Below are 27,587 nucleotides of genomic sequence, written 5' to 3' on the forward strand. Positions count from 1 at the left end.
TCGGCCCAACACGCAAGGCACTGGCCCTCCACTGCTCTAAATGGTACTAACCATGCAGTCCTCTGCTCAGATTGGCGTCGGTGGGACGACATGGTCTGGGGCACATGGATGTGGTGGCCATGGCCGTAGTTGGGGTGCATTCTGTGGGGGTGTGGAGGGGGGCGCTCATGTGCTCGTCTGGAGAAAGGAGAAGAAAGAGAGGTGTATCAGAAACATGAGATGGAAAATACCATAATATTGTCACTAATCAGGCAATTAGAAGCTACTGTCTGTGCTAGCAGTTATGTTGCTGCCATCAGACAGGTTGGACCGGGGCCAGAGGCTACACTCACGTGGGGTGTTGCATCATCCTGCGTCTCTGAACCTCCATCCTCTGCAGCATCTCGTGCTGGTGCAGCCTCTGCACAGAGGTCCCCAGCGCGGGCATGTGGTGCTGCAGGGCCTGGTGCTCTACGGGCAGGTGTTGGGGTGCACTGGAGCCTGTGAGGTGGTGGGCGGGCAGAGGGGCAGGGGGGGGTGGGGGCACAGCGTGGCCAGGGGGGTGGGAAGGCAGGGGCGTGTGGAAGGGATGGACGGGGTGGGGGATGACGTAGTCACCCTGAGGAGTGGGCTGAGGAGGGGGAGGAGGGTTACCATGGGAATGGGGGCAGGTGTTAGAGGGCTGGTGGTGCAGGGAGCGTGCCATGGGAGCGTCTGGGTGTCAGAGAGAGAGTGAGAATGGTGGGAGAAAGTTGAGAAGTAGTTAGTAACACCTTACCAGATCGCCTTTAAGTCCCCTTCCTAATGATGACACCTGATCATCATCAGTTATGACACTCCTCACTGAAACATGCTGCCTGGCTGTTCCCTGTGCCTAGCAGGTCTCCCACCTGAGACCCCGGACAGACCCAGCCCCTCCCTCCCTACTGGAGCCCCGCTACACTCCTTCTCATTCCACACAGAGCTATTCTGAGGAGAACCAGCAATTAACAAGGCCTGTTTGGTAGCACACCCGCAGCACTTAGCACATTAAACATCAGGTGTTTCTCTTAATTACTATTAGCACTGGGTTTCAAGAGTGCTGTTGTCGGCATAATCTTTCAAGGTCTGGTGGTAATAGTTACTGTATAAATCCTTAAGGCTAACGTGTTTAGTACAGTAGTATGCAGGTTCTGCATGGGAATAATACACTATAGTTACTACTGCAGCATTTCATTTTCCTATCAAATCAAATCAACACTTAAACAAAAGACACCATAAAATAATATCACCTCCCAAAATAAAAGGCCATTTCCCTTTTGGTGCAGATGTAGCTCTACTCACAGGAGGGGTGCATGAAGTGCCTGCAGGTGGATAGCTGTGGCTGTGGCTGAGGCTGGGCCACCATGGCTGAGCTGAAGGAGTCCACCACTGTGCTGGGCTGGCTGGGCCCTGGCCCCGTTGCATTCTGGGAGTTGTAGGCAGCGGGCCGCGACGTGGAGCCTGGGCAGCACGGGTCAAAGGCTGAGGTGCCATGGAAACTACCGGCCCCGCTGCCCCCGCCGCTCCGCAAGCCACTGTTGCTCAGGTCGACCGGCAGAGTCTGCTTGGGAGGGGAGAGAAAGACAGGAGGGTTGGAGAGGAGGGGAATGAAAAGGAAAGAATAGGGGTGAGAGATACAGGGAGGGGAGGTATGGAGAGAGTAGAACCAGACGATGACATTATGGTGCTACTGTCTGACTTTGACCTCTGTAGTGACAGAATATATAACTAACTAGTAAAACACTAAACTAAAACCACAGGGCTTCATGGTCCAGCCAGCACAAAGCACAAGATACAAGTACAAGACAATGGGCTTCACAGTTTAGACTGCAGTAAACCGGCTGAGAAAATTCAATCTAAGTGATGGAGTTTCAAATCATAGTAGCAGCCATCCCTCGTTGAATTATTCGAATAAATAATCATATTTAGACTGATGCATAAAACATGACTTATTCACCTTATTCAGGCAGTATGTCTCCTTTCTCTGAGCTGCAGCTGAGGGCGCTACCTACATGTAGGCCAAGCCCATCAAAGGGCATAGTATTTTGCCTCACCCATGCAACTACTTCCTCCTTTTCATGGTAGAGACCTGACGGCCCAGTTTTGAATACTTGCACCAGCCCTGCATGAATTATGTAGGAATCAGAGAGTATGAAGACAGAGAGACGGAGGTCTATGGGGGGAGCCCCTAACCTGACCTGCAGACACAGCCCTCTCAACCCCAACCCAACTCATTACACTTTAACCACACACTGCTCCACTTTGATGGTAAATAATACAATTCAGCAGCTCCTAACAATTAGCAGAATTTTAACTATTCAGCGGTGAATCTGGCTTCAAGGGAGGTTGCCAGCTAGTTCCTTTGTAACGTTTTTGTTAAGATACCAGTTATTTGTCTGTTTCAGTTCCTATTCTGTTTATTCCTTCTTAATCTTTTTAATCTTGTTAATCTTCTTAACACAAAGACTTGGTCAAAGATACATTTGAATGCGATGGTGCCATCTGCCAGGGAGAACATGGCTTACATAGTTTACTAAAACTATAAATTATTTCTAATTTATCTCCAGCTATTGTGGGGGGGAAAGGCAGCCTTTTATCTCTTCAAATTCCATTCATTTTGCCTACTTTTATAGATTTGGGGCAAAAAAGAAAATACTTTCAAGATTTAAGAAATCAACATTTTTAATATGGACTATATTTATAAAATGTTACTGCTATAAGAAATGCATAAATTCTCTGGTTGATATATTAAAGTTGGGGAAACCAAAACAGGAAGCAGAAGTAACAGCCAAACCTCCAACAATGCTACAATGTAAAAAACATAACAGGGTGTTGATGCTCAGGCCTACCTGGTCGTGGTATTGGGTGGAGCTGCTGCTGATCCCTCCCCCTCTGCATGGTGCAGGCAGGGCAGTGGGCCTCTCTAGGGGGCAGCTGGGCTCAGGAAAGGGCAGAGTGGGTGGAGGTTGGTGCTGAGGCATGTGGTGATGGTGGTGGTGGAAGTGGTGGGCGTGGCTGTGCTGCTGGGAGCCTGGCTGCTGGGAGGGCTGGGCCTGCAGGCAGCTGGAATGGCCCAGGGTCATGTGACCAGGGGAGGGCCCTCCGCAGGGGGAGTGCTGCGGGCAGCAGGAGGGTAACCTGGGCATGGCCGCGCCCCCACTCTCTCCTGCCACGCTTGATGAGGCTCTTCTACTCTCATCTGATAGAGAGATGGAAAACACCTTTAAGCTTCACTCATTATTCATAGATGACCCACAGGGAAGATTACTAAACTTATAAAGGCACACATCCTAATCCTTATAAAGGCACACTTATAAAGGTTGACATCATGGCTTTCTGGAGAGTCTATGGTCTGACTTACCCTCTGTGCCTGCGGTACCCCTTGGCCCCTGTGCCAGCGTGCTGTCTGGGGCTGGGCCTTGACCAGAGCAGTTGGTGGAGGAGCCCGGAGCATCATGGGGCTCTGAGGTAGAGGTATGATGAGAGGAGGATGAAGACGAGGAGCTGACAGTCTGAGGGTGAATGCTGTCAGAGGTGGATGGCACGACAGAGAGATCTGAGGTAGGGAAGACAGACAAGTAAACAGAGTAAATAGGTGGTAGGGTTTCCGTCAGGAAAATGTGGCGCCGGACATTTGACTGGCAGCATTTTAATTTACCGGACCCATACGCATTGGATGCATAACCTATTAGGGCATCCACCCAAAGTGCTCAGAGTGACAGAAATCACATGTATATTATGGTAATTCATAAAAACTAAACATGCAAGTCAAGGACGCAATGATGTGCAGTCCTTCTTACCAAACTCTGATGTGCACTTTAAAAGAGGTTAGAATAACTGTCCACATTTCATTTTCCTCAGCTAACAAGACAAGTAAAGAACAGCAAACTAACGAGCCTATGTCAATCTACTGTCTACTAACATTGACCTATTCTATTGGTCAGCTTGTCGAGAAAGAAATAGCCTATTCCAAAAACTCTGGGACAATTGAGAACGATAGATCCCAAATTCATATAACCAGTATGCCTTGGCTACATAAAACAAACGTTACAAAGCAATGAGTCTGATGCAACAGATTAGAACGTTTAGCTTAAAATGTTGATAAACTATTATTTGCGCAGCAAAGCGCACAAGGCAGTAAGCTACGATCACATTTTTGTTCCATAACCCAATCAGCGGGAAAACACTTGTTAAAAGGGCACGTGATTGCAGAAATTTAGAAAGATCTAATATGCAACAACCTGAATGGTTTGCTAATATGACTAGGATTGTGCCTTCGGCTACCGGACAATGAAAGAAAGTTTATATCAAATGATTGCCTTCACGGATTTGGTCTGATTTTGGACAGGCTACTTTGAAGCAAATTAAGACATGCCTCATACAATGGCTTGCAAAAGTATTCACCCCCCATTGCATTTTTGCTATTTTGTTGCCTTACAACCTATTCAACCCCCTAAAGTCAATACTTTGTAGAGACACTGTTTGCAGCAATTACAGCTGCAAGACTCTTGGGGTATGTCTCTATAAGCTTGGCACATCTAGCCACTGGGATTTTTGCCCATTCTTCAAGGCAAAACTGCTCCAGCTCCATCAAGTTGGATGGGTTCCGCTGGTGTACAGCAATCTTTAGGTCATACCACAGATTCTCAGTTGGATTGAGGTCTGGGCTTTGACTAGGCCATTACAAGACATTTAAATGTTTCCCCTTAAACCACTCAAGTGTTGCTTTAGCAGTATGCTTAGGGTCATTGTCCTGCTGGAAGGTGAACCTCCGTCCCAGTCTCAAATCTCTGGAAGACTGAAACAGGTTTCCCTCAAGAATTTCCCTGTATTTAGCGCCATCCATCATTCCTTCAATTCTGACCAGTTTCACAGTCCCTGACGATGAAAAACATCCCCCCCCCCAGCATGATGCTGCCACCACCATGCTTCACTGTGGGAATAGTATACTCGGGGTGATGAGAGGTGTTGAGTTTGCGCCAGACATAGAGCTGTCCTTGATGGCCAAAAAGCTATATTTTAGTCTCATCTGAACAGAGTACCTTCTTCCATATGTTTGGGGAGTCTCCCACATGCTTTTTGGTGAACATGTAACATATTTGCGTATTCATTTTCTTTAAGCAATGGCTTTTTTCTTGCCACTCTTCCGTAAAGCCCAGCTCTGTGGAGCGTACAGCTTAAAGTGGTCCTATGGACAGATACTCCGATGTTAAATTTCTGATATTTTTTTTATAACCCAACCTTGATCTGTACTTCTCCACAACTTTGTCCCTGACCTGTTTGGAGAGCTCATTGGTCTTCATGGTGCCGCTTGTTTGGTGGTGCCCCTTGCTTAGTGGTGGTGCAGACTCTGGGGCCTTTCAGAACAGGTGTAAATATACTAAGATCACGTGACCAATCATGAGACACTTAGTTAAATAAAGTCTACCTGTGTGAAATCTAATTATGTGACTTCTGAAGGTAATTGGTTGCACCAGATCTTATTTAGGGGCTTCATAGGAAAGTGGGTGAATACATATGCATGCACCACTTTTCCTTTTATACATTTTTTGAAACCAGTTTTTTTTTTCATTTCAGCAATTTCACATCACCAATCCAAATAAAAATCTATTTAACTTACAGGTTGTAATGCAACAAAATAGGAAAAACCCTAGGGGGATGAATACTTTTGCAAGGCACTGTATGTATTAAAATGTTCAGGTTTCAAACAATTAAGTATATATTTTCAAAATGCATACCACCTCTAGCTAATTGCAAAGTGGTGTGTGACTTCCGTTGCCTTTGCTTCTGCTGTTTAAGATGCTGTAGCAGCAGCTCTCGCGCTCGGACAGATTTTCCACTCAAAGGCTCTGTATCTGTATGCTGTAGGCGTGTGATAAATAAGATATGCCTCCATAACGAATATACACAGAGTGAACAAAACATGCTCCTTCCATGAAAGACTGGCCAGGTGAATCCAGGTGAAAACTATGATGTCCGAAATATTTAAGAGGCTTTGAACGGGGTATAGTAGGAGGAGCCAGGCACACCGGTTTGTGTCAAGAACCGCAACGCTGATGGGTTTTTCACGATCAACAGTCTCCGGTGTGTATCAAGAATGGTCCACCACCCAAAAGACATCCTGCCAACTCGACAACTGTGGGAAGCATTGGAGTGAACATGGGCCAGCATCATTGTGGAACGCTTTCGACACCTTGTAGAGGCCATGCCCCGACGAATTGAGGCTGTTCTGACGGCAAAAGAGGTTGCAACTGAATATTAAGGTGTTGCTAACGTTTTGGACACTCAGTGTATGCCTACTATACACACGGCAATTTTATCTGCTTTCTATTTATTTATTTTTCAAATCGGCCAAAAGCTGGCTGTTACCGGTGAACGGAAACCCTGGTGTGTAGACTGGCTGCAGTGGCTTGGCAGCCAGGGAGAAGAGACCTCATTAGCATTCCACAGTGTGCACTCCATCTGCTTTTCATACTCACAAATTAATTTCTCCTCCTCCTCCAAAGAAATGCAAATAGGCTCATATCTCACACTGCTCTGTTATTCTGTTATCAGTCACACAGTGCGAGACCATAAAGAGAATGCACCAAATTGGACTTAAGTCACACTAATGCTTTGGTCTGGTTTGCTAATGCCTCAGGTTTAGAGGGCAAACTGGTCTGGGAAAACATAGCCATTAGCCAGAGATATGCAGGATGTTGGAATGGTAAAGCCATTACAAAAACAGTCAGTCGACACCTGATATATAATAACAATAAATTGAATGTATAATTTGATTTTCATTGGAATAAATAAAAACAATAAACAACTAGACAGAGAAACTGAAACAAAGAACCCAGATGACACTACAAGGAACACAGCTATATCTAATGGAGGACCTTCCTAAAGAGGAGGGATTTCAGGTCATTTTTAAAAGGTGTATATGTAATGGCTTGGGGCTACCATGAATGTATGAACTGAACTGGAGTAAGCCTATACATCTGGTGAGAATAATGTATGTACAGTCGAAGTCAGAAGTTTATGTACACCATAGCCAAATACATTTAAACTGTTTTTAAGAATGTGAAATGTAAGAATAATAGTAGAGAGAATGATTTATTTCAGCTTTAATTTCTTTCATCACATTCCCAGTGGGTCAGAAGTTTACATACACCCAATTAGTATTTGGTAGCATTGCCTTCAAGTTGTTTAACTTGGGTCAAACATTTTGGGTAGCCTTCCAATAGCTTCCACAATAACTTGGGTGAATTTTGGCCCATTCCTCCTGACAGAGCTGGTGTAACCGAGTCAGGTTTGTAGGCCTCATTGCCTACACACCTTTTTCAGTTCTGCCCACAAATTGTCTATGGGATTGAGGTCAGGGCTTTGTGATGGCCACTCCAATACCTTGACTTTGTAGTCCTTAAGCCATTTTGCCACAACTTTGGAAGTATGCTTGGGGTTATTGTCCATTTGGAAGACCCATTTGCGACCAAGCTTTAACTTCCTGACTGATGTCTTGAGATGTTGCTTCAATATATCCACATAATTTTCCTTCCTCATGAAGCCATCTATTTTGTGAAGTGCACCAGTCCCTCCTGCAGCAAAGCACCCCCACAACATGATGCTGCCACCCCTGTGCTTCATGGTTGGGATGAGGTTCTTTGGCTTGCAAGCCTCCCCCTCTTTCCTCCAAACATAACAATGGTCATTATGGCCAAACAGTTCTATTTTTGTTTCATCAGACCAGAGGACATTTCTCCAAAAAGTACAATCTTTGTTCCCATGTGCAGTTGCAAACTGTAGTCTTGCTTTTTTATGGCGGTTTTGGAGCAGTGGCTTCTTCCTTGCTGAGCGGCTTTTCAGATTATGTCGATATAGGGCACATTTTACTGTGGATATAGATACTTTTGTACCTGCTTCCTCCAGCATCTTCACAAGAACCTTTGCTGTTGTTCTGGGATTGATTTGCACTTTTCGCATCGAAGTACGTTGATCTCTAGGAGACCGACCGCGTTTCCTTCCTGATCGGTATGTCGGCTGCGTGGTCCCATGATGTCTATACTTGCGTACTATTGCTTGTACAGATGAATGTGGTACCTTCAGGCGTTTGGAAATTGCTCCCAAGGATGAACCAGACTTGTGGAGGTCTACAATTTTTTCTGAGGTCTTGGCTGATTTCTTTTGATTTTCCCATGATGTCAAACAAAGAGGCGCTGAGTTTGAAGGTAGGCCTTGAAATACATCCACAGGTACACCTCCAATTGACTCAAATTATGTCTATTAGCCTATCAGAAGCTTCTAAAGCCATGACATCCTTTTCTGGAATTTTCCAAGCTGTTTAAAGGCACAGTCACCTTAGTGTATGTGAACTTCTGACCCACTGGAATAGTGATACAGTAAAACAATCTGTCTGTAAACAATTGTTGGAAAAATGACTTGTGTCATGCACAAAGTAGATGTCCTAACCGACTTACCAAAACTATAGTTTGTTAACAAGACATTTGTGGAGTGGTTGAAAAACTAGTTTTAATGACTCCAACCTAAGTGTATGTTAACTTTCAACTGTATATGAATTGGGGATGATTAAATACACAGCTCTTCAATGGACTTTGTAATTAAATGTAGGCTATACTCATCAGGAGTCGGCTGTATGTCCCCTAAATCCAGAGTGAAACCCTTTACACACATAAGCTTTAATACTGCCAGGTGTATTTCATTCATTGTGCCTAATGCCTCCACATTTACAATGAAGAGCATGCTTCTGGCTACTGCTGGCATAACTGTGACATTTTATCATGTTACAAACATGATAGGATTGACAGTACAAAACGACATGCATCAGAAATGCATTGGGTTGATGTGTAAAAGCCAACCAATGAAAGAGCAGACACTCTCAGGGGCACGGTCGCTATTAATATCCCTCCATTTGATGAAAAGATACAGATGAATCATTATTAAAACAGTGCTCGCTTACGGGAACATTTCAAATTGAATTGTGATGACAGGACAATTCCTATTTCAAGTTAACGACACCCACTCGCTCCCAGGTTTGGAGAGATGTGTGGAAGAAGCTAGCTAATCCTATTAAACAATAGAGTGTAAATGAGAGTATTTAATTTGACATGTAATATTTCCCAACCCCCTACGCAGTGTCGAGCTGGATCATGTAAGAAAGCATGAAACTCATCTAAATCCAAGTATTGGACGCCCACATTCACATGCTGTGTGACAGTCCAGCTATCGTAAGCAGCATCTATGAAAAAGCTGTTCCAAGGTAATTGATTTTTACACATATAATCACCAGATCTATTTTCTTTCTGCCTCAAGAGCAAACTTGCTTCTCTCTGTGTGTGTGACACACACACACACACACACACACACACACACAGAGAGAGAGAAAACGTGCAACCATTTGTATGTTGCTCATGTAAAAATGACTGTCCTTAAGAGGACTACTGTCGCCTTTGTGTTGAAAGACGAATGAGCCTAGCTTTGAAAGAATAGACAGTGGAAAAACAGAGGCCTGGGTCTTAAGTCTAGGACATCTATGTGACTGTTACATCATATAGTTCATCTCAGAGTGGTATTGGGGGTCGGCAAGTCCTCATGCTCACCATCCTCGTCCACTGTGAGGTCCACCACCTCTCCGGCGCTCTGGCGCAGCGGCTGGATGACAGTAGAGAGGCGGTGGCGGCTGCGCGGCTCCTGGGGTCGGTTCTGGGAGCAGCTGGGGCCCCAGTACATCCTGCCGTGGCCCCCCACCGAGCGGGGCCTGTGGACACAAACACACAGCCAGTTAGAGAGGAAGGAGAGGAGAGGGGGGTAAACAACCAGATTAAACAAGGCTTCAGTTCAGACTGACTGGGACCACTCTGATAATGCCAGGTTATCTGGACCCTGGGCTACGGTATTGTAACATTGTAATAATTCTATGAGATTGCTGATCACACAGCACTCTCACTGGAGACCGGTGGTCAGTGGATGAGACTTCATGGAGAAATGAGAAAATCAAAGCCCATTTTTCCTCCCAAAGCAAATCTCTTGCTTTCCCAGCCTGATTGTCCTTTAAATAAATATATGAACAAAAGTTCATTTTCAGATGTCATTTATGTAGTAAAAGGGAAAGTTGAAACGTCTTCATTTGGAGGCAGGAGATGGTCCACACGGCTTTTTCTGTGTGATGAGCACAAATCGGGCTCACTTTGGGAGCTGCTGGAACGCCTGGCTGGAAAGTAAATAAGAGCCAGCTGACATGAGTGCTAGCGCTGCAGCTAATTAAAAAAGACAGTCTACTCACAGCCGTGCGCATGAGAGACACACACAGCTGTGCAAACCTTTGAGAACCATATATAAAGATCACGTTTGTTTTACACACCTGGTTTCTTCCACCACACCCACTAACAAACTCCAAAACAACCCTGTGGAAAACACAATTCAACATCCAACACACAGAAACATCTCTACCTCATTTGGCCTCAGCTACCACACACATTTTCTCAAGTCACAAGCATTGTGCATCATTGACTGTGCTCTCTTTCCTCTCCCTTTCGCAGTCTCCCTCTCTCCCCATCTCACTGCCTCACTCTTTCCTCCTGCCTTCCGCTATCTCGTGTGATGTGGGAGTCCAGAGAGTGTCAGTGTGCCGTAAAGCAGGATGAGAGGGGGGAGCCTAGGGGATAGAGTGCCTGCCGTAAAGCAGCCTGTCATGGAGAGATGAGGCTGTGGAAGAGAGGGAGAGCAGTGAACCAGGCCTGAGGGCCAAGACCAGGCTGAGGGAAGGGGAGAGCCAGGAGCAGAGAGACTCTTGCTCCTCTCAACACAGGGCTGCTGCTGGAACCTCTAAACTACAGGATGCATCATTAAAACAATAAGATTACAGACAAGCATGGTGGGCTGCTGCTTTTCCAGTGAGACCAGTGTGTGTGTGCACAACAATAGCAACGCCACACACACACATACACACCTAAGAAGTCCTTCTAATAACCAGGCGTGTGAGAGAGTGTGTCCACTCACACTCTGTCTTCTCACACAATTCAGCAGAGGAAATGCCTAACTGCTGTGGGCTGCATTGGTGCTGTGATGTGTGTGGGTGGGGGTTCCCATTAGCTCTAACAGCAGTCCATTCCATTCCATTTCCTGTCAGATGGACACACTTCAAAACAACAGAAAAAGAACGGAAGGCAACAAAAACCTATTAGTGCAACTTCTGATGTTGGCAATGCAGAATAGAGGAAGAAAAGCCTCCATGGCATGTCCCATGGGGCAGTTCACACACACACACCATGTGGAGCAGTGAAGGTGGTACACACAGAGAGCCAGTACAGGAGGTGTGGCTTGATTGCACTGTAATTGGCACCTGCTCCTCCTCTCTCCCACCTCGGGGCCCAGGGAGCAGGCTAGCTCACTTCGGGGCCCAGGGAGCAGGCTAGCTCACTTCGGGGCCCAGGGAACAGGCTAGCTCACCAGGGACAAGCACCTAATTACCCACAACGTAGACCTGGGATTATTTTGTAAATACCTGTTTACCACAGTGGCCTCTGAGGGGTGGAGGCGAGGGGAAAACAGAACACAGTAAACATGAACACTGTGGGAACTAGGGGCTTGGCAGGACCAGGGTCTTGCCATCTCCACGCAGATCTGCCAAATGCCTGAGGGCTTAGAGAGGGCTCGACAGTGGGGTAGTGTGGGGCTAACTGCAGGGACAGGATCTATGGACTGTGTATAAAGGCTATGGTACTGGGGAGGGTGACACAATTAAGGGACTCAATAGAATGTGTGTGGAAACAAACAATATGAAGCACCTGGTACTACATTAACAGCAAGACAGAAGCGCAAGCTGCATGTTCTGCACCAAAATCCAAAGCCTTCACTGATACTGAATATGGCACTTATGCATACTCACACCCTCTATCCCAACCATTATCCGCTCTGCACAGTAAACAAAGGATCTTTCAGCGGAAAACCGGTATTGCTCATCCTGCTGCCCTTTAACCTCCACATCCAGTACTCCTCGCTACACCTCCCCCTTCAGAAACAGCCCTTCTCTGCATTCTCCTGCAAGCCAGGGCAGCTCTGGGAGGTGCAGGCAGAGATGGGGAAATAAAAAACACACACAGCCTCCCGTAACTAACTACTCTGCTCATTCACTTCCCGGAAATACCTAGGGAGAATATGGTCAACCTAGCATGAAGAGAGAGGGAGAGAAGGAAGATAGAGGAGGGAGGGAGAGAGAGAGATAAGGGGAGAGAGAGATAAGGGGAGAGAGAGCGAAGGGAGTGAGGGATATCTACAGGGAGAGAGAGGGAGCGATACAGTAAGAGAGCGGAGGGAGGGAGATTAAGGAAGAGAGCGAGGGGGTGGGAGGAAGAGTGATAGAGCAAGTGAGGGAGCGCCAGAGAGGGAGGAGGGAGATGGAGAGCAAGGGCTGGGGTGAGGGAGAGAGCAATGCTTATGTAAACCCATCTGTATCACACTCCAAATATTTACAAGCTCTCTGAAAAAGACAGCCCTTTTCTATTTCTTAGAGGGCCCTTACTGATCTCTCCCCCCCGTACTGATCTCCCTCCCCCCTTACCGATCACCCCCCCTCCTTACTGATCTCTTCCCTTTACTGATCTCCCCCTCCCCCTTACTGATCTCACCCCCCTTACTGATCTCACCCCCCTGAATATTTCTGAAAAGGCCAGGCACGTTTAGCCTTATCAACTCCTGGATAACACCGTTTAAAATAAGTCACACTGCACAGCCTGAATAAATCTACAGAGGAGCACCGTCAGGGAACAATCAATCACGGGCAAGCTAATCGCGTGTCTGTGGGACAGATGGAACATGGGAGAAATTAACAGGGCCACTGAAGCTCCAGTCAGTCGAGCCAAGTGGGTGAAATCCTCCATTGGGGTTCCAGACCTGAAGAATGGGCTCACTGAGATGGTGAGCCCAGAGAGAGTGGTCAGATGAGCTGGCCTCTGGAAGGGGGGCTTGGCTTCACTGCTAAAAACAACCGGAGGCATGTGGCCTGATCCCCAGTGCAGCTCTTCTCTGGGTATGCTATACACTATGCAGAGCTATAGAGACTCTGCCTGCTCCCCTGCTATTCCACTCCACAGCAGCCTGAACTGGTCTCTAAACCGGTTCTTTAACTGCTCATCCACGCTACTAAACAACAGTATGTTATTACTCTTCTTGTTCCTGCTCTGGTTCCTCTTCGCACACACACACACAGGTCCGGCATTTTCCTGAGATGTGAAGACTTGCTGCTATTAACCCCCTCCCCCTGCCTAGAAACCCCCTCCGGTTTTCCCCCACTCCCCACATTCCACTCATAGCACACAGCACATACACACAGAGAACTGGGAGCCTGGAGATGAGTCACGTCAACGGTCAGAGCCTGAGAGAGGGAGCGCCACCAACTGACCTTAGGTTTCACACAGAGGGTCCCATTCTGGGAACAGCCAGACATGACTCAACATTTCATTGCACTGCCCTACATACAGAACAAATATCCTTCATCTAAAAACCTACACTTGAAAACAACATGATCACAATTAGAGGTCGACCGATTAATCGGAATTGCCGATTAATTAGGGCCGATTTCAAGTTTCATAACAATCGGAAATCTCTATTTTTGGACACCGATTTTTTTTTAAACACCTTTATTTAATCGGCCCTAATTAAATCGGCAATTCCGATTAACTAGGCAAGTCAGTTAAGAACACATTCTTATTTTCAATGACAGCCTAGGAACGGTGGGTTAACTGCCTTGTTCAGGGGCAGAACGACAGATTTTTACCTTGGCAGCTTGGGGATTCAATCTTGCAGTTAACTAGTCCAACGCTCTAACCACCTGATTACATTGCACTCCACGAGGAGCCTGTCTGTTACGTGAATCTAGTAAGCCAAGGTAAGTTGCTAGCTAGCATTAAACGTATCTTATAAAAAACAATCACTCAATCATAAATCACTAGTTAACTACACATGGTTGATGATATTACTAGTTTATCTTGCGGTGCGTATTCACAAAAAAGGACTGTCCTTGCTCCAATGTGTACATAAACATCAATGGCTTTCTTAAAATCAGTACACAGAAGTATATATTTTTAAACCTGCATATTTAACTAAAAGAAATCCAGGTTAGCAGGCAATATTAACCAGGTGAAATTGTGTTACTTCTCTTGCATTCATTGCACGCAGAGTCAGGGTATATGCAACAGTTTGGGCCACCGAATTTGCCAGAATTTTACGTAACTATGACATAACATTGAAGGTTGTACAATGTAACAGGAATATTTAGACTTATGGATGCCACCCATTAGATAAAATACGGAACGGTTCCGTATTTCACTGAAAGAATAAACGTCCCGTTTTCGAGATGATAGTTTCCGGATTCTACCATTTTACTGACCTAAGGCTCGTATTTCTGTATGTTATTATGTTATAACTAAGTCTATGATTTGATAGAGTAGTCTGAGAGGTGGTAGGCACCAGCAGGCTCGTAAACATTCATTGAAACAGCACTTTCGTGGGTTTTGCCAGCAGCTCTTCGCAATGCTTTAAGCATTGAGCTGTTTATGACTTCAAGCTTATCAACTCCCGAGATTAGGCTGGTGTAACCGATGTGAAATTGCTAGAGCTAGTTAGCGGGGTGCACGCTAATAGCGTTTCAAACGTAACTCGCTCTGAGACTTGGAGTAGTTATTCACCTTGATCTTCATGGGTAACGCTGCTTCGAGGGTGGCTGTTGTCAATGTGTTCCTGGTTCGAGTCCAGGTAGCGGCGAGGAGAGGGATGGAAGCTATACTGTTACACTGGCAATACTAAAGTACTTATAAGAACATCCAATAGTCAAAGGTTAATGAAATACAAATGGTATAGAGAGAAATAGTCCTAGAATAACTACAAATCTAAAACTTCTTATATTGAAAACTCATGTTAAAAGGAACCACCAGCTTTCATATGTTCTCATGTTCTGAGCAAGGAACTTGAACGTTAGCTTTCTTACATGGCACATATTGCACTTCTACTTTCTTCTCAAACACTTTGTTTTTGCATTATTTAAACCAAATTGAACATGTTTCATTATTTATTTGAGGATAAATTGATGGTCATACCAGAGAGACAGGAGGCTTCTAGTACCTTCTCTGGCCCCAAAGGGCCTGTTTAGACAGAACACTCCATGACATGGCTGTGCTGTGTACCTCCTCTCTAGCCATCATAGAGGCGGCCATATTTGGCTGATTATCTTCCTGAAAGCATAATGACCGGTTTTAACAAACCATAAACTTATCAATAACAATGCTAGCATGCTATGCCAAGGATTACATTAGTAAGGAGCATAATTACACAAGGTGGATTAGCTAGCTAGTTAACGCACTATACAGCGACAGGAACCAACCAATCCACTAACATGCAAGTGAATGACACGACCTCATTAAGTTTGCACTTAGCTACCTGAGTATTAACTGAAGCAAATTAGTGGCTCATTCAAGGACACAGCAGCTGGGAGGCTCACCTGTGATTACTAGCAAACTATCTCCCCTCTAGTCAGCCATCCATTCCCCTGATCAATAGGCCTTACTTACTGCCACCCTGAACATCTGCATGTCATTCAGATGAAATGGGAAAAAAACATGAAAATGCACTGGGGTCATTGGGCTGGCCACTCCTGATATCTTTAGACCTATGGTATGCTTTGTGCACATCTAGAGATTGGTGACAGGCACAGGGTTGAGAGAATCTGCCTATTCAGAAAACCTGCGGTAAACCTGTCAGAACAGTGTTTCGACCTGCAATGGGATAAAAGGGATACATAAAATCCCTGATGTAGGTTTATTTTCTTTACTTTACTCTCCAGATACCTAGCCATTCATTCCATACAAGCAGGGGTGACCAGTCATTCAGGGATGTTTTGAGCCCCACCTGTTTAGCTTTTTTTGTTTCCTGTTTTTCACATTATTTTGGCATTAATACGTGTCACATATCTGTTCGCAAACAATGTAATTGTTTATTATTTTAAAAAATATCACTGAGTTAATAAAGCCACATAACGAGTTGGTCTCTTCTTTGCTTTCTTGAGAAGGGCAGCTCCAAAATGCAGGTGTTTCAGCCTAGCTCAGTGCTTTCGTGGAGGTGGGGCAGCCAGCAGAACATACGGAGCGTAGGGGTTGGTAGTGTTCTCCAGTTGCGCCGTTATTGGCTCAGTGTTCTGTCACGCATGGGGACATGACATTTTTTAGAAAAAAAAAAAAAATGTTACCTTTATTTACCTAGGCAAGTTAGTTAAGAACAAATTCTTAATTACAATGACAGTGTCAGAACAGTGTCAGCGGTGAACTACATCACCGCAAAATCTACGGGTAGAGCTCGAAAATTCAAGCCCCTTGGGTGCTGCCATAAAATTACATTAGAAGTGTCCATCCAAGAAGGCTTAAGGTCATTGGCCACAGATAAAAGGACATCAAATCACGTTAGATCTACAGTAGCTTTGATTGGAATGAAAATCTTAGCTTGCAGTCATCATGATTCAAGTCGACAATCTACTGGTAGATAATTTTCAATCCCTGTCATATGTAGATAAATAATAATGAGAAATTATAGATAAAAAGTATCGGTGCTCATCGGCCATTGGGCATAAACACTACACAACAAGTTGGAAATCGTAAATTCAACAATGAGTAGTTTGAAAGGAATCAACAACAAGCATTGCAAAGCAATCACTAGCCTGCTATTCTGGTAGAGTTGGTGTGTGGTCCAACTCTGCGTATAAGGGTCTCTTTTCCAAGATTAAAAAGGATAAACATTCAACTGCCGTGCTCAAAACTGGGAACTCTTAACTGGGAAATCTCAGACTTCAGTGAGTTCAAGACATCTGGGAACTCGGAAGAAAACGAGCTCCAAATGGGAATATACATTTTGAATGGTAATCCAACGCACAATTGCAAGTTGGGAACTCGGGCCTATTTCTAGAGCTCCAACCTCAAGATCACGGACGTCATCATGATTCGCCATTGTTTTTTTTTTAAAAATTTTTTAGAGTTCCCAGTTGTCTTGAAAGCACCATAAATCCAGAGAATGCCAGACTGATGATAGAGTTTGATGCCAAAATTTGCCTACGAAGAACCGCCGCACCACCTTCCTGTTCAAGTGAGTCAGACTGAGTGAGTGAGACTGAGTCCAAAAATATATTGTATGCTGCTGCATAAATGTAATATACCATGTAGATATGTATACTGTAGCTAAGAAAGTAATACTAGATGTAAGCTGTTCGTAGCCCATGTGCCTCACTCTAATAATATATATATTATAAATTTTCACCTCTTAATTTAACCTACTGTTCTGACTTGGTGGTGCCTATAACCTGTTTTAGAGAAATGCAATCATTGAATATTGTAAGAGCTTTCATTGTCTGCCTATATGCCGCCTTTATTTATCCTATGGTTCTGAATTGGTGTACAGGGAGAATACTGTAAGAACAGCCCATTTCAAAAGTGCTAAACAAATAGTTATATTGAAAACATCTGTCCTAACTCACTCATTAATTGAATGTCTTAATCAAAATAACAGATTGCCTCATCCTTACATCGTCCCCTTACGCCATAGTTGGAACAACAATTGTCAGTAGAAACCACATTTCTTTAAGCAGTCAGCCATATCAGCTATGTTTTTTAAAGTCAGTAAATTAGGCTGAATGAACTGTTTCGCTGCCAGACAAGGCTCCGCTGATAGCCAGGACTAGCAGTGGTAAGGTGTTGGGACAGCTTTATGTACAGTGCATTTGTAAACTAAGATCGAACTCTTTGGCCTGAATGCCAAGCGGCACGTCTAGAGGAAACCTGGCACGATCCCTACGGTGAAGCATGGTGGTGTCAGCATCATGCTGTGGGGATGTGGATGAAAACCTGCTCCTGTTCCAACAGGACAACAGACCAGAGAATCTTGTTTCTCATGTTCTGAGTCCTTTAGGTGCCTTTTGGCAAACTCCAAGTCGGCGGTCATGTGCCTTTTATTGAGGAGTGGCTTCTGTCTGGCCAATCTACCAGAAAGGCCTGATTGGCGGAGTCCTGCAGAGATGGTTGTCCTTCTGGAAGGTTCTCCCATCTCCACAGAGGAACTCAGGAGCTATGTCAGAGTGACCATCAGGTTTATGGTCACCTCCCTGACCAAGGCCCTTCTCCAATCAATTGAATTTACCACAGGTGGAATCCAATGAAGTTGTGGAAACATCTCAATGATGATCAATGGAAATAGGATGCACCTGAGCTCAATTTGGGCTCTCATAGTAATGGGTCTAAATGCTTATGTAAATAAGACATTTGTTTTTTTATTTTTAATACATTTAAAAAAAAAAAAAAAACCTGTTTTTGCTTTGTCATTATGGGGTATTGTGTGTAGATAAATAAATAAAATGTTTTAGCGATTTTAAAATAAGGCTCTAACATAAAAACATTTGGAAAAAGTCAAGGGGTCTGAATACTTTCCGAAAGCACTAACAGTTTGTGGGCACCGTTTGTCACCGTTATAGTGCAATAAATGTATTGTTTAGTGTTGTGTTGTGGCTTTGCTGGCATGTCTAAAAGTTTTCTACAAGATAAACGCTAGTAACTGAAACTGACCATTTGATTGCCGGAGCAGAATTTCTGCTGGAATTCTGCTCATTTGTCTCACAAGAGACAACGCATATCACAAACAGAGAGCAATTCATTTGGGTTGACAGAGTGACTTTGCTGGCAGGAGTGAAATTCACAGGCCTTGCTATTTCTGGCAGCAGAGGGTGAGATAATGGAATCAAGCTGGTGGAAATGATTCTCAGCGCTATGCACCAATACACCTCAATAACAATTAAAGAGAGGAGAGGGGTTCAAGGAGAGAAAGACGAGGGGAGACAACTAGAAACAAATCCGAGAGGAACACCACTATAACAGTACCGATATACTGTAACATAGCGCTCTCACACTGGCACTGCTTTAAAATCCCAATGAATGAGATCACCTTTCCTCAGGTCATGGCAGAGAGGATTTTCAGAAGACATCCCACATGAGTCAGATAGAGAAATCATGTAGGCCTAGGTCTATGGAGAAAGACTACACTCTGGGTACCCACTTCACAAAGCCTGCCAAAAGCCTTGGTAACCTGTAACCAGCTGGCATTTATTTCCCATGTTTAAGTAATCATATCGTATCAGGAGATCGTGCCGCGAGAAGAAAAGCAAATCCACCTGGATCTAATGTCCTGGTTCTCTAGATCAGAGACTGTACCAGAGAAACCCTCAAACTAGACCTGGAGTTATCTGACAGGGGGATCAGAAGTAACTGGACCTGGATCAGAGAGAACTGAGGGTCAGATGAGAATGCCCTGGGGGAAGAGAGGGTCTCTCGTTAGATTGTTCATGGAGAGTGGTGAGAGAGCTTGGGTATTACTGTATGGAAGCCTTGCCCTTGAAGAAGACAGAGATAGCAACAGCTGGGAGAGCTGTGGAATGCCAGTGCAATGCTGCAGCCTGCCAGCTTCACGGCCAATCCCAGATGTGCATTATCTCCCATGCCATAGCGATACCAGCAACTTCTCCATAGGGGCCAAATAGCACTCCCAAGGGCCTACACTGCATTTCTGAGGTATCCTGGAAAAACACTACCCCAGCACAATGTGACAGTCTCAGTAAATGTTATGACACTTGATAAGAAACCAGTGCCCAGCGAGCCTCTATTAGACACACCACAGTTGACTGTGATTATATTGACAGAGCCACAAGGATAAAGTACTGTCAGTACTGCAGGGCCAGGCTGTCTCAGGACACAAATGAAGGCCGGTGCCATTTAGATTGCTTTCACAGCTTAAAGATGGGGGGAAATATTGAGATGGATGTTTTTTCTCCCGAAAGAGAGAATTTCACAGCCAAAGTACCCTACCATGTCACTTCATTCGATTTTACACTGTGGTACATTAGCTCTGTACAGCGTTGATCTCCTCAGAGAGGAGACAGGGAAAGGTGCTCACCTGAAGCCATCTCCCACGTTGACTATCTCCACCTCGCTGTCGGTGGAGGTGACGTTGATCTCCTCGCTGGCTGGGACAGGGGGTGCAGGGGTCGCCTCGATCACCACCACGTCTTCATCCAGAGAACCTGGAACACAACACAGTCAAATCAAAGTTATTCATCACATGCGCCGAATCAAATCAAATTTGATTTATTTGTCAAATGCGCCGGATACAACATGTGTAGACCTTACAGTGAAATGCTTACTACAAGCCCTTAACCATACGTGCAGTTAAGAAAATAAATAAAAAAGAAAAATTAAGAAAAAGGTAAGAGATAAGAAAAACAAATCATTAAAGAACAGCAGTGAACAACAATAGCGGGGCTATATACAGGGGGTACCAGTACAGAGTAAATGTGTCAATGCGCGAGGGCACCGGTGTCGAGGTAATTGAGATAATTATGTACATGCAGGTAGGGTTGTTAAATGAATACAACTGGTATAGACTATATTGTGAAATGCTTGCTTACGAACCTTTCCAATTTATGCAGAGTAAAAAAACTGTTTGTTTTTTTAACACAAGAGGAATAAAATAAAATACACAAGAATGGAGCTATGTACAGGGAGTACCAGTACCAGATCAATGTGGAGCTATGTACAGGGAGTACCAGATCAATGTGGAGCTATATACAGGGAGTACCAGATCAATGTGGAGCTATATACAGGGAGTACCAGATCAATGTGGAGCTATATACAGGGAGTACCAGTACCATGTGGAGCTATATACAGGGAGTACCAGTACCATATCAATGTGGAGCTATATACAGGGAGTATCAGATCAATGTGGAGCTATATACAGGGAGTACCAGTACCAGATCAATGTGGAGCTACAGTGGGGCAAAAAAGTATCTAGTCAGCCACCAATTGTGCAAGTTCTCCCACTTAAAAAGATGAGAGAGGCCTGTAATTTTCTTCATAGGTACACTTCAACTATGACAGACAAAATGAGGGAAAAAAATCCAGAAAATCACATTGTAGGACTTTTAATGAATTTATTTGCAAATTACGGTGGAAAATAAGTATTTGGTCACCTACAAACAAAAGATTTCTGGCTCTCACAGACCTGTAACAACTTCTTTAAGAGGCTACTCGGTCCTCCACTCGTTACCTGTATTAATGGCACCTGTTTGAACGTGTTATCAGTATAAAAGACACCTGTCCACAACCTCAAACAGTCACACTCCAAACTCCATGATGGCCAAGACCAAAGAGCTGTCAAAAGACACCAGAAACAAAATTGTAGACCTGCACCAGGCTGGGAAGACTGAATCTGCAATAGGTAAGCAACTTGGTTTGAAGAAATCAACTGTGGGAACAATTATTAGGAAATGGAAGACATACAAGAACACTGATCATCTCCCTCGATCTGGGGCTCCACGCAAGATCTCACCCCGTGGGGTCAAAATGATCAGAAGAACGGTGAGCAAAAATCCCAGAACCACACGGGGGGACCTAGTGAATGACCTGCAGAGAGCTGGGACCAAAGTCACAAAGCCTACCATCAGTAACAACCTACGCCGCCAGTGATTCAAATCCTGCAGTGCCAGACGTGTCCCCCTGCTTAAGCTAGTACATGTCCAGGCCCGTCTGAAGTTTGCTAGAGAGCATTTGGATGATCCAGAAGAAGATTGGGAGAATGTCATATGAAACCAAAATATAACTTTTTGGTAAAAACTCAACTCGTCGTGTTTGGAGGACAAAGAATGCTGAGTTGCATCCAGAAGAACACCATACCTACTGTGAAGCATGGGGTGGAAACATCATGCTTTGGGGCTGTTTTTCTGCAAAGGGACCAGGACAACTGATCCGTGTAAAGGAATGAATGAATGGGGCCATGTATCGTGAGATTGAGTGAAAACCTCCTTCCATCAGCAAGGGCATTGAAGATGAAACGTGGCTGGGTCTTTCAGCATGACAATGATCCCAAACACACCGCCCGGGCAACGAAGGAATGGCTTCGTAAGAAGCATTTCAAGGTCCTGGAGTGGCCTAGCCAATCTCCAGATCTCAACCCCATAGAAAATCTTTGGAGGGAGTTGAAAGTCCGTGTTGCCCAGCAACAGCCCCAAAACATCACTGCTCTAGAGAAGATCTGCATGGAGGAATGGGCCAAAATACCAGCAACAGTGTGTGAAAACCTTGTGAAGACTTACAGAAAACGTTTGACCTCTGTTATACCCTTTGTTGGCAATGACAAAGTATTGAGATAAACTTTTATTATTGACCAAATACTTATTTTCCACCATAATTTGCAAATAAATTAATTAAAAATCCTACAATGTGATTTTCTGGATTTTCTTTCTTCGTCATAGTTGAAGTGTACCTATGATGAAAATTACAGGCCTCTCTCATCTTTTTAAGTGGGAGAATTTGCACAATTGGTGGCTGACTAAATACTTTTTTGCCCCACTGTATATACAGGGAGTACCAGATCAATGTGGAGCTATATACAGGGAGTACCAGATCAATGTGGAGCTATATACAGGGAGTACCAGTACCATATCAATGTGGAGCTATATACAAGGAGTACCAGATCAATGTGGAGCTATATACAGGGAGTACCAGTACCATATCAATGTGGAGCTATATACAGGGAGTACCAGTACCATATCAATGTGGAGCTATATACAGGGAGTACCAGTACCATATCAATGTGGAGCTATATACAGGGAGTACCAGATCAATGTGGAGCTATATACAGGGAGTACCAGATCAATGTGGAGCTATATACAGGGAGTACCAGATCAATGTGGAGCTATATACAGGGAGTACCAGATCAATGTAGAGCTATATACAGGGAGTACCAGATCAATGTGGAGCTATATACAGGGAGTACCAGATCAATGTGGAGCTATATACAGGGAGTACCAGATCAATGTGGAGCTATATACAGGGAGTACCAGATCAATGTGGAGCTATATACAGGGAGTACCAGTACCATGTGGAGCTATATACAGGGAGTACCAGTACCATATCAATGTGGAGCTATATACAGGGAGTATCAGATCAATGTGGAGCTATATACAGGGAGTACCAGTACCAGATCAATGTGGAGCTACAGTGGGGCAAAAAAGTATCTAGTCAGCCACCAATTGTGCAAGTTCTCCCACTTAAAAAGATGAGAGAGGCCTGTAATTTTCTTCATAGGTACACTTCAACTATGACAGACAAAATGAGGGAAAAAAATCCAGAAAATCACATTGTAGGACTTTTAATGAATTTATTTGCAAATTACGGTGGAAAATAAGTATTTGGTCACCTACAAACAAAAGATTTCTGGCTCTCACAGACCTGTAACAACTTCTTTAAGAGGCTACTCGGTCCTCCACTCGTTACCTGTATTAATGGCACCTGTTTGAACGTGTTATCAGTATAAAAGACACCTGTCCACAACCTCAAACAGTCACACTCCAAACTCCATGATGGCCAAGACCAAAGAGCTGTCAAAAGACACCAGAAACAAAATTGTAGACCTGCACCAGGCTGGGAAGACTGAATCTGCAATAGGTAAGCAACTTGGTTTGAAGAAATCAACTGTGGGAACAATTATTAGGAAATGGAAGACATACAAGAACACTGATCATCTCCCTCGATCTGGGGCTCCACGCAAGATCTCACCCCGTGGGGTCAAAATGATCAGAAGAACGGTGAGCAAAAATCCCAGAACCACACGGGGGGACCTAGTGAATGACCTGCAGAGAGCTGGGACCAAAGTCACAAAGCCTACCATCAGTAACAACCTACGCCGCCAGTGATTCAAATCCTGCAGTGCCAGACGTGTCCCCCTGCTTAAGCTAGTACATGTCCAGGCCCGTCTGAAGTTTGCTAGAGAGCATTTGGATGATCCAGAAGAAGATTGGGAGAATGTCATATGAAACCAAAATATAACTTTTTGGTAAAAACTCAACTCGTCGTGTTTGGAGGACAAAGAATGCTGAGTTGCATCCAGAAGAACACCATACCTACTGTGAAGCATGGGGTGGAAACATCATGCTTTGGGGCTGTTTTTCTGCAAAGGGACCAGGACAACTGATCCGTGTAAAGGAATGAATGAATGGGGCCATGTATCGTGAGATTGAGTGAAAACCTCCTTCCATCAGCAAGGGCATTGAAGATGAAACGTGGCTGGGTCTTTCAGCATGACAATGATCCCAAACACACCGCCCGGGCAACGAAGGAATGGCTTCGTAAGAAGCATTTCAAGGTCCTGGAGTGGCCTAGCCAATCTCCAGATCTCAACCCCATAGAAAATCTTTGGAGGGAGTTGAAAGTCCGTGTTGCCCAGCAACAGCCCCAAAACATCACTGCTCTAGAGAAGATCTGCATGGAGGAATGGGCCAAAATACCAGCAACAGTGTGTGAAAACCTTGTGAAGACTTACAGAAAACGTTTGACCTCTGTTATACCCTTTGTTGGCAATGACAAAGTATTGAGATAAACTTTTATTATTGACCAAATACTTATTTTCCACCATAATTTGCAAATAAATTAATTAAAAATCCTACAATGTGATTTTCTGGATTTTTTTTCTTCGTCATAGTTGAAGTGTACCTATGATGAAAATTACAGGCCTCTCTCATCTTTTTAAGTGGGAGAATTTGCACAATTGGTGGCTGACTAAATACTTTTTTGCCCCACTGTATATACAGGGAGTACCAGATCAATGTGGAGCTATATACAGGGAGTACCAGATCAATGTGGAGCTATATACAGGGAGTACCAGTACCATATCAATGTGGAGCTATATACAAGGAGTACCAGATCAATGTGGAGCTATATACAGGGAGTACCAGTACCATATCAATGTGGAGCTATATACAGGGAGTACCAGTACCATATCAATGTGGAGCTATATACAGGGAGTACCAGTACCATATCAATGTGGAGCTATATACAGGGAGTACCAGATCAATGTGGAGCTATATACAGGGAGTACCAGATCAATGTGGAGCTATATACAGGGAGTACCAGATCAATGTGGAGCTATATACAGGGAGTACCAGTACCATATCAATGTGGAGCTATATACAGGGAGTACCAGATCAATGTAGAGCTATATACAGGGAGTACCAGATCAATGTGGAGCTATATACAGGGAGTACCAGATCAATGTGGAGCTATATACAGGGAGTACCAGATCAATGTGGAGCTATATACAGGGAGTACCAGATCAATGTGGAGCTATATACAGGGAGTACCAGTACCATGTGGAGCTATATACAGGGAGTACCAGTACCATATCAATGTGGAGCTATATACAGGGAGTATCAGATCAATGTGGAGCTATATACAGGGAGTACCATATCAATGTGGAGCTATATACAGGGAGTACCAGATAAACTATATATACACACAAAAGTATGTGGACACCCCTTCAAATTAGTGGATTCTGCTATTTCAGCCACACTGGTTGCTAACAGTTGTGTAAAATCGAGCATACATCCATGCAATCTTTTAATTTAATTTATTTAACCTTTATTTATTTAACTAGGCAAGTCAGTTAAGAACAAATTCTTATTTACAATGACGGCTTACCCCGGCCAAACCCTAACGACGCTAGGCCAATTGTGCACCGCCCTGTGGGACTCCCAATCACGGCCGGTTGTGATACAGCCTGGAATCGAACCAGGGTCTGCAGTGACGACTCTAGCACTAAGATGCAGTGTCTTAGACTGCTGCGCCACTCGGGAGCCAAAAGCTTAGTGACTTTCAACATGGCACAGTCATAGGATGCCACCTTCCCAAACAAGTCAGCTCGTCAAATATCTGCCCTGCTTCCCAAACTGCCCCGGTCAACTGTAAGTGCTGTTATTGTGTAAATGTTTATGCGCAGCAATGGCTCAGTCGCGAAGTGGTAGGCCACACAAGCCACAGAACAAGATAGCCAAGTGGCGAAGCGCATACAAAAATAGTCTGTCCTTGGTTGCAACACTCACTACGGAGTTCCAAACTGCCTCTGGAAGCAACATCAGCACAAGAACTGTTAGTCTTGAGCTTCACGAATTGGGTTTCCATGGCCGAACAGCCTCACACTAGACTAAGATCACCATGAGCAATGCCAAGCATCGGCTGGAGTGGTGTAACGCTCACCACCATTGGACTCTGGAGCAGCGGAAACGCGATCTCTGGAGTAGAGGTTGACGGATTCATCGGAATGGCAGATTAATTAGGGCCGATATTTTTGGACACCTATTTGACCGTTTTTCCCCCACCTTTATTTAACTAGGCAAGTCTGTTAAGAACACATTCATATTTACAATGACGGCCTAGGAACGGTGGGTTAACTGCCTTGTTCAGGGACAGAATGACAGATTTTTACCTTGTCAGCTCTGGGATTCAATCTTGCAACCTCACAGTTAACTAGTCCAACGCTCTAACCACCTGCCTCATATTGCACTCCACGAGGAGCCTGCCTGTTACGCGAATGCAGTAAGAAGCCAAGGTAAGTTGCTAGTCAGGGTATATGCAACAGTTTAGGCAGCCTGGCTCATTGCGAACTAATTTGCCAGAATTTTCGTAATTATGACATAACATTGAAGGTTGTGCAATGTAACAAGAATATATAGACTTCGGGATGCCAGCAGTTAGATAAAATACCGAAAGGTTCTGTATTTCACTGAAAGAATAAACGTTTTGTTTTCGAAATGATAGTTTCCAGATTCGACCATATTAATGACCAATGGCTCATATTTCTGTGTGTTATAATTAAGTTTATGATTTGATAGAGCAGTCTGACTGAGCGATGGTAGGCAGCAGCAGGCTCATAAGCATTCCTTCAAACAGCACTTTTGTGTGTTTTGCCAGCAGCTCTTCGCAAGCACAGCACTGTTCATGACTTCAAGCCTACCAACCTAATGGCTGGTGTAAAAATGTGAAATGGCTAGCTAGTTAGCTGGGTGTGCGCTAATAGCGTTTCAAACGTCACTCGCTCTGAGACCTGGAGTAGTTGTTCCCCTTGCTCTGCAAGGCTTTTGTGGAGCGATGGGTAACGCTGCTTCGAGTGTGGCTGTTGTCGATGTGTTCCTGGTTCGAGCCCAGGTGGGGGCGAGGAGAGGGACGGAAGCTATACTGTTACACTGGCAATACTATAGTGCCTATAAGAACATCCAATAGTCAAAGGTATATGAAATACAAATGGTATAGAGAGAAATAGTCCTATAAATACTGTATTAACTATAACCTAAAACCACTTACCTTGGAATGTTAAAAGGAACCACCAACTTTCATATGTTCTCATGTTCTGAGCAAGGAACTCAAACGTTAGCTTTTTTACATGGCACATATTGCACTTTTACTTCTCCAACACTTTGTTTTTGCATTATTTAAACCAAATTGAATATGTTTCATTATTTATTTGAGGCTACATTTATTTTCATTGATGTATTATATTAAGTTAAAATAAGTGTTCATTCAGTATTGTTGTAATTGTCATTATTACAAATAAATAAATAAAAATCGGCCCGGTTAATCGGTATCGGCTTTTTTGGTCCTCCAATAAATCGGTATAGGCGTAAAAAAACAAAAAAAACAATTGGTCGACATCTACTCTGGAGTAATGAATCACGCTTCACCATC

At 44.2% G+C, this 27,587-nt stretch overlaps 1 protein-coding gene across 4 annotated transcripts in view; it reads right to left on the reverse strand.

The window, feature by feature from the left end:
- Positions 1-27,587, reverse strand: part of rnf111 (ring finger protein 111) — a 53,727-nt gene that overhangs the window by 4,078 nt on the left and 22,062 nt on the right. For 2 of the 4 annotated variants that reach the window (XM_031830930.1, XM_031830928.1), the window contains exons 3-9: positions 19,972-20,098; positions 9,597-9,754; positions 3,362-3,556; positions 2,850-3,199; positions 1,303-1,561; positions 333-693; positions 52-177 (exon numbers count right to left, since the gene is read on the reverse strand). In XM_031830930.1, the coding sequence (XP_031686790.1) occupies positions 52-177; positions 333-693; positions 1,303-1,561; positions 2,850-3,199; positions 3,362-3,556; positions 9,597-9,754; positions 19,972-20,098 (1,576 nt within the window). Of the gene's footprint in view, positions 1-51; positions 178-332; positions 694-1,302; positions 1,565-2,849; positions 3,200-3,361; positions 3,557-9,596; positions 9,755-19,971; positions 20,099-27,587 lie in introns of all 4 variants that reach the window. The other 2 variants (XM_031830929.1, XM_031830927.1) reach the window with 1 other exon arrangement.

This window comes from Oncorhynchus kisutch, linkage group LG8, assembly GCF_002021735.2.
Source record: "Oncorhynchus kisutch isolate 150728-3 linkage group LG8, Okis_V2, whole genome shotgun sequence".
Lineage (NCBI taxonomy): Eukaryota > Metazoa > Chordata > Actinopteri > Salmoniformes > Salmonidae > Oncorhynchus > Oncorhynchus kisutch.